Source organism: Babylonia areolata, chromosome 27 (assembly GCF_041734735.1).
Source record: "Babylonia areolata isolate BAREFJ2019XMU chromosome 27, ASM4173473v1, whole genome shotgun sequence".
NCBI classification, from domain to species: domain Eukaryota; kingdom Metazoa; phylum Mollusca; class Gastropoda; order Neogastropoda; family Buccinidae; genus Babylonia; species Babylonia areolata.
The window spans coordinates 8,483,860-8,496,359 of record NC_134902.1 but is presented as its reverse complement, the minus strand read 5'-3'; the positions used below and the strand labels follow the sequence as shown (position 1 = coordinate 8,496,359).

The window sequence follows — 12,500 nt, the reverse complement described above, 5'->3', positions numbered from 1 at the left end:
CACGTCACGTGTTCAGGGAACAGGGGTCAGCAGTGCAGGCTGACGGTGCATCGATCACGTGACAAAAGGTCAACAAGGGGAAAAGTAGAGCCAGTTCTGTGTAGGTCTTCAGTCAGTGAATGGGACACAGTGGAGAAGATGCAGAACAGGACTTCATATTGCAATATTTATAATATATGATTATGTATGAAGATGTGTGCAGTGGCTCTCCTGACTTCCCCTTCCCCACTCTCCTTGTCCCTACCTTTCTCTCTCTCTGTCTTGACATTGATGGTGCTGCATTTTTCTTTCTTTCTTTCTCTCTTTATTTTTTGATCGCAAATTAACAACACACACATACATGACATGAAAATAATGAACTTCCTTAATAATGTGATTGATGTCAAAACACAGTCTCCGGTAAAGCTCCCTGACTGACGGGGTCAAACAACGCTACACTTACAGGTCCAATGGCACCCAGCCGCTGGACAAGGGAGCTGCACAACTCATACGCAGAAGAAAAAAGGAAGAGAGGGAGGGAGGGAGGAGGTGGTGGGGGTGGGGGTCAGTTGACAGAACGATAGTTCCTCGCTTTTGCTGTAAATGAGAACGAAAACAACATAGAATGAAACAAGAAAGAACTAAATGAAATACTGGCTGGTACATCCATGGGGATACTTTTTTTGAGGCTGTCGCGAGTTGCATCCTGTGGCCTCTTTTGCCTCTGTTCGGGAGCAGTTATGTCCCTTGAATTCTACATGGAGTATCCTGTGCGTGCCTGCACCCATCGTGAACACAGCGCAGGCCTCCAAGGGTGGTGCAGGATTGTTCCAAGGTCGGTTGGAGACAGTGCTTCTCTGGGTCCTCCCCAGCACCAACGGGTGTTTCTCTTTCTTCTTCTAACCTGCAAAAGGTCCTGGATGGAGCGGGGCCAGGGTAGCAGGGAGAGAGGTGTGGGGAGGGGAGGGTGTGTGGGACAGACAGGGATGGGAGGAGGGAGGGAGGGGGACGGGGAGTGGGGGGGGGGGGGGTGTCGCTGTGTCCAGCTGGGCGCCATGGTGTAAACGATGGAGCAGCAAGGGGAGAGCACTTGTCTGTCACACTGTCCCCCACTAAAACACCTTGACATGCAACGTGCGGAAATGGCTGGTATGTGTCATCGTCCCTTGCCTGCCTCTCTCTCTCTCTCTCTCTCTCTCTCTCATGCGTGCACGCGTGGTTAGTCATTTTTTCCTTGGTGTCTATTATCCTTATTGGATTAAGTGCTAAAAAGATGAAAATACAGATTTAGGATGAAGAAAAAAGAACTCATCTTTTACACGAATCACGTGGCCACTCCCCTTCATAGAAAAAAATAGTTGAAGGGTTACAGATCGGAACTGATTATCTCCTGGTTTTGAATGTTACAGTCTCATGGTTCACTCTGAGTACGTCCTCTCCGAAATCCTTTAGAGGTCCGTGAATCTGCATCGTCACCGTTCTGACTTAACGTACCCTCTCTCTTTCTCCCTGTGGTGACCGCTGTTCTGTAGCCATCGGCTTTATATTAAGTGGCTGACCGTTTCTAAGTTGTCTCAGCGCTGCTTGGATTTAGCAGTCGTTAATAGGCCAGGTATAGCTTGATCGCTGAGGGATTGTGGGCATGCGTCACTTTCATCCGTGACAGACAGACAATGTGAGACCGTTACCCTCCCTTTGTTTTCCCTTGTGTTGGGGGTGGGGGTGAGAAGATGGAGAGGAGTGATGTGGGTGGTGGTGAAGGTCAGTTGAACACGAAAAAAGGCCAGGCTGTCATCACAATTGTTGCTTCACGTCACACACACACACACACACACTCTCTCTCTCTCTCTCTCTCTCTCTCTCTCTCTCTCTATATATATATATATAGTATTGTTTTTCAATTTTTTCAGTCTGGAGTTATGCATGCGTGTGACTAACATGTGAAAGCGCTTTGATTTATCTCTGCACAAGATTGGGCGCTATATAAATGCTAATATATTATATTATCATTATTATTATTATTATTATTATTATTAATATTATTATTACGTTATATATATTGTGTGTATCTATCTTTATATATATATATATATATATATATATATAATTATATACTATTCGGCTTATGGACATCTCTGCCCGTTTCTTGTTTTTTTCCTGCTGGATAATGCTGATAACTTCTCTGAGGATTTGGCCTTCACCTCCACTGTCATTTCAGCCCGTCAAAGTCCCTGAAGAATATGGTCAGAAACGTTGACGTATCTTATCAATATTCCACAGTCCGCTTTGCTTTTTCTTTTCTATATATTTTTTACAGACGTTATTCATTTGTCAGTTTTATAGATTCAGCCATCATAGTTTGTTTTATCGACAAATATATATATATAAACATGACCGCGAATGTCCACTTTTTTCTGTTAATTGATCGACTGTGACTCGTCTGGTTGAAAAGAATCCTACGTGCTGTGAATGTGAATGTAAATGTCCTTACCCTTTTTTTCATGTTTGCATCATTGCGTTTATGGGCAAAGATTGAACAGTTTGAAATTGATATTTTCTTCTGACCTGACACGGGGGATTAGATGTACTGAGAAGCAGTTAGCAATGACTTGCTCCACAGAAAAAAACAACAGAAACAAAAAACCAAACTATACTGAAAACAAAGGCACCTAAAAAAGCGGCCGTTCGAAGAGTAGTTCTGGGAAAGCACGCTTATGATCGACATCACGAAATACAAGTTGTGAACGTGGCTGTCCTGTCCACGTGGTAGCTGATTCTGTCTGCCCCCCCCGCCCCCCCTCCCTGTCGACAGAGTCGTGGCGCTGACAGTTATTTCCCTTGTCTGGACACGAGGGGAGAGAAGTAACACGTGACTGACAGCACAGTGGACAGGTGGACGAAGGTAATTTTAATCTTAATGGAATGGAGAATGATGTTAAAGAGGTGGTGTGTGTGTTTGGTGAACAAATAAGGGGAATACTTACAATTCACACGCACACTTTCATGCACGCGCGCACACATATACACACACGCGCACGCGATTACAAACTTGCTCACTCATTCACTTAATTATTTACTAAGGGAGAAAGAGGGGCGTGTTGTTCCCAGTACTGACGTATAATTTTTTAAAATTTATTTATCTATATATTCATTTATTTATTTCACTGAAAATGAAAGGGAACGGGATGACTTGGCGTGGACAGACAGTCAGACAGACAGACTGAAGGACAGACAGAGGGTGGAGATCAAAGTTGTGGATGGGGGTACATCGCCTTCCCCCAACACAGACATAGCCGGCAGACGACAGGGGAGGGCGGGGGAGGGAGGGAGGGGGTGGAAGACGCTTGTCTCTCTCCATCACTGGGTTCAGCTCCGTCCGTGTGGGTCCGGGCATCGTCATCCATTTTCATCGCCGCCATCGTCATCCATTTCCTGTGCCCCCCCCCCCCCCAGCCCCCCACCCAATCCACCACCACCGCCTGCAGTCTGCTGCTGCAAGAGGCAGTGTCCCGCTCTCCCTGTCCTCATTGTCAGCACTCTCTCCACTCTCCCTGTCAGCACTCTGTCCACTCTCCCTGTCAGCACTCTCTCCACTCTCTCTCCACTCTCCCTGTCAGCACCCTCTCCACTCTCCCTGTCAGCACTCTGTCCACTCTCCCTGTCAGCACTCTCTCCACTCTCCCTATCAGCACTCTCTCCACACTCCCTGTCAGCACTCTTTCCACTCTCCCTGTCAGCACCCTCTCCACTCTCCCTGTCAGCACTCTCTCCACTCTCCCTATCAGCACCCTCTCCACTCTCCCTGTCAGCACCCTCTCCACTCTCCCTGTCAGCACTCTGTCCACTCTCCCTGTCAGCACTCTCTCCACTCTCCCTATCAGCACTCTCTCCACTCTCCCTGTCAGCACCCTCTCCACTCTCCCTATCAGCACCCTCTCCACTCTCCCTATCAGCACCCTCTCCACTCTCTCCACACTCCCTGTCAGCACTCTCTCCACTCTCCCTGTCAGCACTCTCTCCACACTCCCTGTCAGCACTCTCCACTCTCCCTGTCAGCACTCTCTCCACTCTCCCTGTCAGCACTCTCTCCACTCTCCCTATCAGCACCCTCTCCACTCTCCCTGTCAGCACTCTCTCCACTCTCCCTGTCAGCACTCTCTCCACTCTCCCTATCAGCACCCTCTCCACTCTCCCTGTCAGCACTCTCTCCACACTCCCTGTCAGCACTCTGTCCACTCTCCCTGTCAGCACTCTCTCCACTCTCCCTGTCAGCACCCTCTCCACTCTCTCCACACTCCCTGTCAGCACCCTCTCCACTCTCCCTATCAGCACCCTCTCCACTCTCTCCACACTCCCTGTCAGCACCCTCTCCACTCTCCCTATCAGCACCCTCTCCACTCTCCCTGTCAGCACTCTCTCCACACTCCCTGTCAGCACTCTCTCCACTCTCCCTGTCAGCACCCTCTCCACTCTCTCCACACTCCCTGTCAGCACCCTCTCCACTCTCCCTATCAGCAGCCTCTCCACTCTCTCCACACTCCCTGTCAGCACTCTCTCCACTCTCCCTGTCAGCACTCTCCACTCTCCCTGTCAGCACTCTCCCCACTCTCCCTATCAGCACTCTCTCCACACTCCCTATCAGCACTCTCTCCACTCTCCCTGTCAGCACTCTCCACTCTCCCTGTCAGCACTCTCTCCACTCTCCCTGTCAGCACTCTGTCCACTCTCCCTGTCAGCACTCTCCACTCTCCCTTTTCTTAACCCCAACCAAAATGTAATTAAAAACAAAACAACAACGTGTTCTTTAGTTTGTTGCTGCTTCTTTTTAAGTGACAATTTTTCGTGTCACCTTTTCCTTTTCTTCTAACCATTTAAACTGGTTCAGAGCAGAAAGGAAAGTGTCCATTTGAGGGTGACAATGGGGGGTGACAGTGGCGGTGACAGTGGCGGAAAGCACAAACGTCGTTGTCGGTCCATCTCACGGTGTCAGTGGACGTGAAGGAGTGAGGACAGGGAAGCGTGAAGGGTGGGGGGTTGGGGGTGCGGGGGGGGAGGAAGGCGCGGGGGGATGGGGGGGGGGGGAGAGGGGGGAGTTCTAGCCAAGCGTGAAGTAGCGTTTTTTAGCCAGGCGTGTGCCTCAACCCCCACCCCAGATCACAACACTGTTAAGCAATATGATGAGACTGCTTCTCCCTGCTATCTGCCTCTCGCGACCGCACCGTCTTCTGTCGTTCTGAGGGGGGTGAGGAAACATGTGCTCGGCTCTTCACTTGTGGGACGTCCTGGACACAGAGTGGGCTGGCTTGTGAGGGTTTGTTTGCACGGTGTCCGCTGCTTCCATGGGACCCGCTGTGCAGGGTCTGGAGTAGTCAGCGTCCGTGAGTGACCGTCCATCCCATGGGGGGCAGGTCAGGGACAGTGCGCTGTTTGTCTTTACATGGACTTGGCAACCGCCTTCACCAGGACGTGTTTTGGAGCAACACGGAGTAACGTGTGATCAGGATATTTTAGTGGAATGGGGTGTGCACGGTATAGACCGTTACTGGAAAGTGTTGAACACAGTGTGAGCCAGCTCAACAGGTAAACGCCCTGTGTTGTTTTTCTAGTCTTCTCATGGTCTGGCCTATATTTCTCTTCAAATGCTGTTATTTGCTGAACTGCTGTGCTGTTAAACACCGCACAGTGGTGTGCTGTCATGTTGTGTTGTACTGTTTTGTGCTGCACTGTGCTGTGCTGAACTATCCCGTGCTTACTTTGGTAACGTGAGATAACACGAGACATTTTGATCGTTTTGCGCTACATTGTCTACATCTTATTATTGTGAGTGTTTTATTCATTCACTCACATTCAACCGTTTAAGAGGGCGTGGGGGGGTGGGGGAAGGGGGACAGGGGGGGAGGGTAAGGATGTGTAATGTGGAAAAAGTATTCCTGTTTAATGTAGGAATGCGTGTAATGTATGGGACGTGTGTGTATTTGATGTGTGTGTCTGTGTGTGTGTGTGTGTGTGTGCGCGCGCGCGCTGTATGGGACATGTGTATGCATAATGGGGTGCGTGCGTGTGTGTGTGTGTGCGCGCGCGCGCTCTCTCTCTCTCTCGCAGTATGAGACATGTGTATGCATAATGGTGTGTGTGTGTGTGCGCGCGCGCAGTATGGGGCATGTATGTATAATAGGGTGCGCGCGCGCGCGCGTGTGTGTGTGTGTGTGCACGCATGCGCACGCGCGCTGCACGGGACACATGTAAGCATAACGGGGTGCATGTGTGTGTGCAGACGAGGAGGCCAGCCCCGCGGAACAGACAGCCACAGGCAGTGGCAGTCCTGACGGTAACATCGCCAAGAAACCCGCACGGAAACGTGGTGAGCTGACTGGCTGGGGCTGGCTTGTCGTGGCTGGATGGTTGGTTGGTTGGTTGGATAGTTGGTTGGTTGGTTGGTTGGATAGTTGGTTGGTTGGTTGGTTGGATGGATGGTTGGCGTGGATGGTCAAACTGTTTCCCTCGACTGTTGCTGAACAGACGTCTGCTCTTTCGTGCTGTTTGGTTTACCGTTCAAGAGGGCGTAAAGTTTTCATTTATCAAACTATAATATGGTTTAACAACTGTATTTTAAAATATGATACGCTTCTAAGTTCAAAAGAATTATGAAACAGAACAAAACAAAAACGAAACTGCGGGGCTACTTTAGTTTAGAACTTCAAGCTTCCGCTATAATTTAAATGATGCACTGAACACCCCAGAGACATCCATACTCATCACACGACATCGCAAATCTATACCCGGTGAGACTGACTTACCAATTAAACGTAAACTTAATGAAACGATATCATACTATGTCATAAGCACTGTGTGATGTCCGTCGGCTTTCCGGAATGGACAGCAATCAGATAAAACAGGAATACTGAACACTGGGAGAACAGAGCTACATGAATCTTCATTTTGCGTTTACATGCGTGCACACACACACACACACACACACACATATACGCGCGCGAGTGCGCACGCATGCGGACATAAGTTTGAAGTTTGCCTCTTTCTCATTCCCACGATGGGTGCAAATACCCAAGAGATTCCAAGGCATGGAAAAAGTGTCATACGCAGGCTTTCTTGACATCGCTTTTAACTTGTCTCACGTGCACACCAGGCTGTGTGCAGCGCACGCAAACCCCGTGCACGCGCACACTGGCAAGATGGCGGGAGCGGAGCTGCCTGTCCAAATGGGAAAAGTTGATGAAGCGTAAAGCAGCTCTCCCTGAATCATAGGCCTCCGCCAATCGATGAGAGGCGCTGCCCGGACTGCAAAGATTGGGAGGTTTATTTGGGGAACGGGATTAAAAATAAATACTGTCATTTATTCTTCTTCCTCCTTTCCTTCTCTTTTCTTTCTCTCTATCTCTCTGAGTCTTTTCCTCCTCTGCTCGCGACGTGAATCTATTGCAAGAAAGCTGTTTTGATTAATTCTATAACACTGTCGCGCATTTCTGTGAATGTTTATGCATTTATTCGTGATTCTCCGAGCAAATGCGCTTTCTTTTTTGGATAGTGTGCGCCGTGATGCAATTTTTCTGCTCAAAATATGTTTAAGCCGACACAATGGCTGTGGAATAATCTTCCAAGTTCAAAGAAATGAATGTTGTCGGGTGCTTAATATGACGCGAGAAGGTTAGCAATTTTCCGTTACTTTGATGTGGACTAACGCCGATATGAAATAGGCTACACTGTTTCCCTCTCCATCTCTGTCCTTCTCTTTCCACATTTGCATTCACACACACACACACACACACACACACACACACACACACACGCACACACACACACGCACGCACACACACACACACACACACACACACACACACTGGTGGACAGGAAGTGGTCAAGCCATGCCGGCAGTCCAAATGACATCATGGTTCCGTGCTCAGAAAGGGGAGATAATGGGTAGTCCTCTTCACTTACACACCTATCCCGCCCTTCCCCGTAAACACTGAATAAAACAGTCAACACTATCGTCAGACTTGTGGTGATGAGTTATGATTCAGAATAAGTGTACTGAACTGGTCAACACATTTGTTGTTGTTGTTGTTGTTACAAAACTGTAGGTAAAACATTGAAATTGTTTTGGTTCACTCCCAACGGAGTGGGTTCCGTCTGCAGAAATTGACCAGAGGACAACACTAATGTTGTCATAGATTAGCTTTTCATTGCGCCAAGTGCGTGCTGCACACGGAACTCAGTTTACCAAGTGTATCGTCCGAAAGACTAGACGCTCAGTTTGATTTTCCAGTCAGACATGGGAGAGTGGGATTCGAACCCACACCCTCACGGACACTGGATTGTCCGAAAAGCGTCTTAACCACTGTGCCACCTTTTTTCGCTCGACGTGTTGTAGTTGAACAGTAATCAACACACTGACAACACGTTGTTTTACAAACCACAACGACATAGTGACATCTGTTGTTTTGTTGTAAAGCGGTTGATGAGAGTCTTGAAGAGCTGTCCAATGAAGAAGTGTTTTGTTTGACGTGTTTCCCAGCGTACTTCAGGCCTGGTGGACGAGGCAAGGCAGACAGAGAGAGGGGGGTAGGGTCGGGGGGCGGGAGGGGGGGATGGGAAGGGCGGGGAGGGGGGTAGAGGGTGGGGGTGGGGGGAGTTGAAGTGTTATAAAAACCAACTGCCTCCTTGTTGACCCATCAGTGACGGAGAACTGTTGGTACCGGGAGGGGGGAATGGGGTCAGCGGGGTGGGGGGTTGGGGGGGGGGGGAGTGAAGAGTGCGGGTGGTGGTGGGGGGGGGGGGGGGAGTCATCCATCAGTACAGGACGACGTCAGCCTCCTCCCCGCAGCAGTCCCCCCCCCCCCGCCCCCCACAATCCCCCCACCCCCGCCCCTCTCTGTTGTGTGTAGGGGGAGACTGGCAGCACCACCCAGCTTTAAGACTGTGCTGTGGGTCAGAAGGTGCTCACAGAGGGCCGCTCACTTATTGCCCCGTCTCCGCTGGGTCCTTTGAGGTCTGTGGTGAGCGGGAGTCCTTTTGAAGCGGCTGTGATTGCGCTTGTCAAGAACAGTTCATCGGGAAAAGACTGTCGCCTTCATATCGACCTGTGGTCTGGGTTATGTTAGAATGGTGGCTGGCGGTACGGTGGGTACACGTTCGTGAAATGACAGTATATTGCGCGTGCCGATATAAATATTTTCCCACCAAAAACACGGTTTGTGGATAGTTCTTTGGAAAAATACCTTTGCCAACTTAAAACAAAAACGTTTTATGGTAGTCAGTTTAGATGTAGTTGGTAGCTCTACCGTGGCGTACACCGATCTAAATTTTGTGCGCAAGTTAATTGTTGCTCTCATATATATATATATATATATATGTGTGTGTGTGTGTGTGTGTGTGTGTGTGTGTGTGTGTGTGTGTGTGTAGAAAAGACAAAGAGAGCAAAGATGCGACAAGAATATACAAATAAAATACCAAAAGCAATGATTCACTGGCAACAGCGATGGCTATTATTGCTATTATCATTATTATCATTATTGTCATCATTATTATTATAATTATCATCATCTTTATCATTATTGTTGTTGTTGTTAGCATTATTATATTTCTATTTTTATCATATCATTATTGTCATCATTTCATGTCATTATTGTCGTCATCATTATTATTATCATCATCATTATTATTGTTGTTGTTATTATTATATTTCTATTTTATCATATTATTGTCATCATTATTATTATAATCATCATTATCATTATTGTTGTTGTTATTATTATATTATATTTCTATTTTTATCATTGTTTTTCTCGGTGCTGTTGTTGTATAATTGTTATATCTAAATTGATATCAAACTTAAGAGGGGCGTTTTATCGTATCGATTCAGTTCGGTTAAGTTGAAAATACAAAAGCTTCTGCTGTCAGGAAAAAAAAGAATGTGTATTTGGCAGTCCCCGACCGCTGATGTTGAGGGGGCGTATTTAACTGCACTCTCCATCACAAACTGCTGTTCTACTCTGAAACAGCGCAAACAATCGTATTGATTTTATAAAAGAGACTACACAGAGCTATGTTGCCTTTGATTAAAAAAAAAAAATGTCGTGGTATTTTGTGACATATTCCAAACAAAATGCTGTTTAAACCAGAGGAGGAGAGGGACAGCGAGAGAGAGAGAGAGAGAGAGAGAGAGAGAGAGAGAGAGAGAGAGATGGTTTATTCATATAGGCCACAGCCCCTTTGAAGAGGGGTATACAGTAAAATGCTGAAGTCATACATTCAAAAGTCTTCATGATGTACCATATACACTTCTCCTTTTGAGTGCTTTATACAGATATAGAGCGAACTCCTTGACAGTCTTTTCATTTGTTGGTGACATTAACATGATAAGTCTAAACAAGCAAGGGTATTGACAGTATTTAACTGGAATCAATTGTTCTCTAAGATCTCTTAACTCACTCAGTACGGCCAGTCCTCTCTTCTCCTCTACACAGACCCCTCGGATGTCCAGTGGGTGTCTGAATGACCCAACCTTTAGCTTCCGTCGTCAGAATTGTGGTATTCTTTGTCCACATTCAGGTCTTCAGTATAAGAGCCTTCCGCTTGTAATATTTTGATGGTGGTAACTGGGGTGAAGCGCTGTTAACGTCGTCTCTTTCGCCGTTCGTATGGAAAGAGTTAATACTGGGCAACACAGCACAAAGTGAACTTCATCTTCTTTAGATTGTTGACACATTGGACAAAACAAATTTTGGGCACATGATTTTCGATATCGATAATAATGCGTACGTATTTCAGTAACACCTAATCTAAACCTTGCCAAAGTATATTTCATATGTCTATCAAGTCTCATTGACAAATAAACTGGCATATTATAAGGTATATGACAAAACATTCGATACAAATCAAATCTGTCGCTATTCTGAATATGAGAGTTCCAATTTTGCCATCTACAATCAATTAATGTTCTACGAAATACATGAATAAAATCGCAGATATCTCCGACACCTTGGTTCAACCATACGAAACCAAAACCATACTCACAAAGTTTCATTCTCACATTAGACACCCACTTTCTCTTGCCCCTATTATCTAAATCTAATAGCATTCTATAGGCTTTATGGGGTGATCTGTGCTCTTCCATCTGAGTTATTTTCAGCCAATATTGAATACATCTAACAGTGGAAGTCAAAACGATGGGATATCTGGCTGTTTCTCCATACGCTAAATCATTAGGTGTTTGCAATGACAATCCGAGCAATTTCTTTAAAGCATATAGATGTATTTTTTCACAGTATACAGCAGCAGAATCGAGACCCCATATTTCAGCTCCATATAGTACCATAGGTTGAATTTGTGAATCAAATAACTTTTAAAATAAAGTTGCAGAATCGTTGTTTCACAATGATAATTTCTTCATTATACACAGTAATGCATTTTTAGCTCTGCTAACGAGATCTTTACAAGCAAAGGCAAAACTTAAACGTGTTGAGAAATATAAACCTAAGTATTTACATATATTGACAACAGGCATTACATCTCCATTGTAAGTCCATCTTTCTCTTGATGCAAAGTACCCTCCCTTTCTAAATACAATTATATTGCTTTTTGCCATATTAACCTTTAATTGTAAAGAAAATGCAGCTCTTTGTAAACTATTTAGTTGAGTCTGTAATCCAGTTACCGTTTCCGATATTAAAACAATATCATCAGCTAGCAAAAGAATAAAGATTTCAAGAAAATTATCTGTAAACTTTGCACCATGCCTTCCACAACGTATAACTTCAAGTGCCAGCTCATTAATAAATACACAGAACAAAACGGGACTACAAACATACATCACCTTGCTTTACACCAGAAGTGCAGTTAATATATTTTGTCAGAGCAGCGCCAGATCTCACTCTTGCCTTAACGCACTCATACATACTCACAACACATTTATAAATTTTTCCATGGATACCATTTTTAAGCAAAATAGGCCACAGCAACGTTCTATTGACGGAATCAAACGCTTTCTCGAAATCAATAAATGCTACATATAATTGAGAGAGAGAGAAGATTATCGTTAAATAGGGAAATGGGTCAAGTAAAATAGAAAGACAGAGATAAAAATTGATGTTTATTATTTAAAAAACAAATTTAAATATTGTTGTTTGTTGTTGTTGTTAATATGCGCATTTACGCCTAATCTCGAAAATATGCCCAGGCATTTACAAATAGAACACACACTTAAATATCAAGAAAGAAAAATTGAACACAAGATACCAAACATTATTTAAGATTCATCACACACACACACACACACACACACACACACACACACACACACACGCGCGCACACAAGCCACACAAGCACATCATAGCACACAAACATAAATAGTACACAATCAAAAAAATACAACCAACAAGTTATGAAAGTCTCAAACTCACTCACTCACAAGTAATAATTGTTATTTTAGTTCACAATGGAAAGGGATGAACTGTTGAAAATCATCCAGTATCTCTCTCTCTCTCTCTCTCTCTCTCTCTCTCTC

General features: G+C 45.6%; 1 protein-coding gene across 4 annotated transcripts in view; it reads left to right on the top strand.

The window, feature by feature from the left end:
- LOC143301438 (paired box protein Pax-6-like) overlaps positions 1-12,500 on the top strand; it is a 145,354-nt gene that overhangs the window by 56,914 nt on the left and 75,940 nt on the right. For all 4 annotated transcript variants that reach the window (XM_076615730.1, XM_076615731.1, XM_076615732.1 and 1 more), the window contains exon 3: positions 6,254-6,340. In XM_076615730.1, coding sequence (XP_076471845.1) covers positions 6,254-6,340 — 87 coding nt within the window. The remainder of the gene's footprint in view (positions 1-6,253; positions 6,341-12,500) is intronic.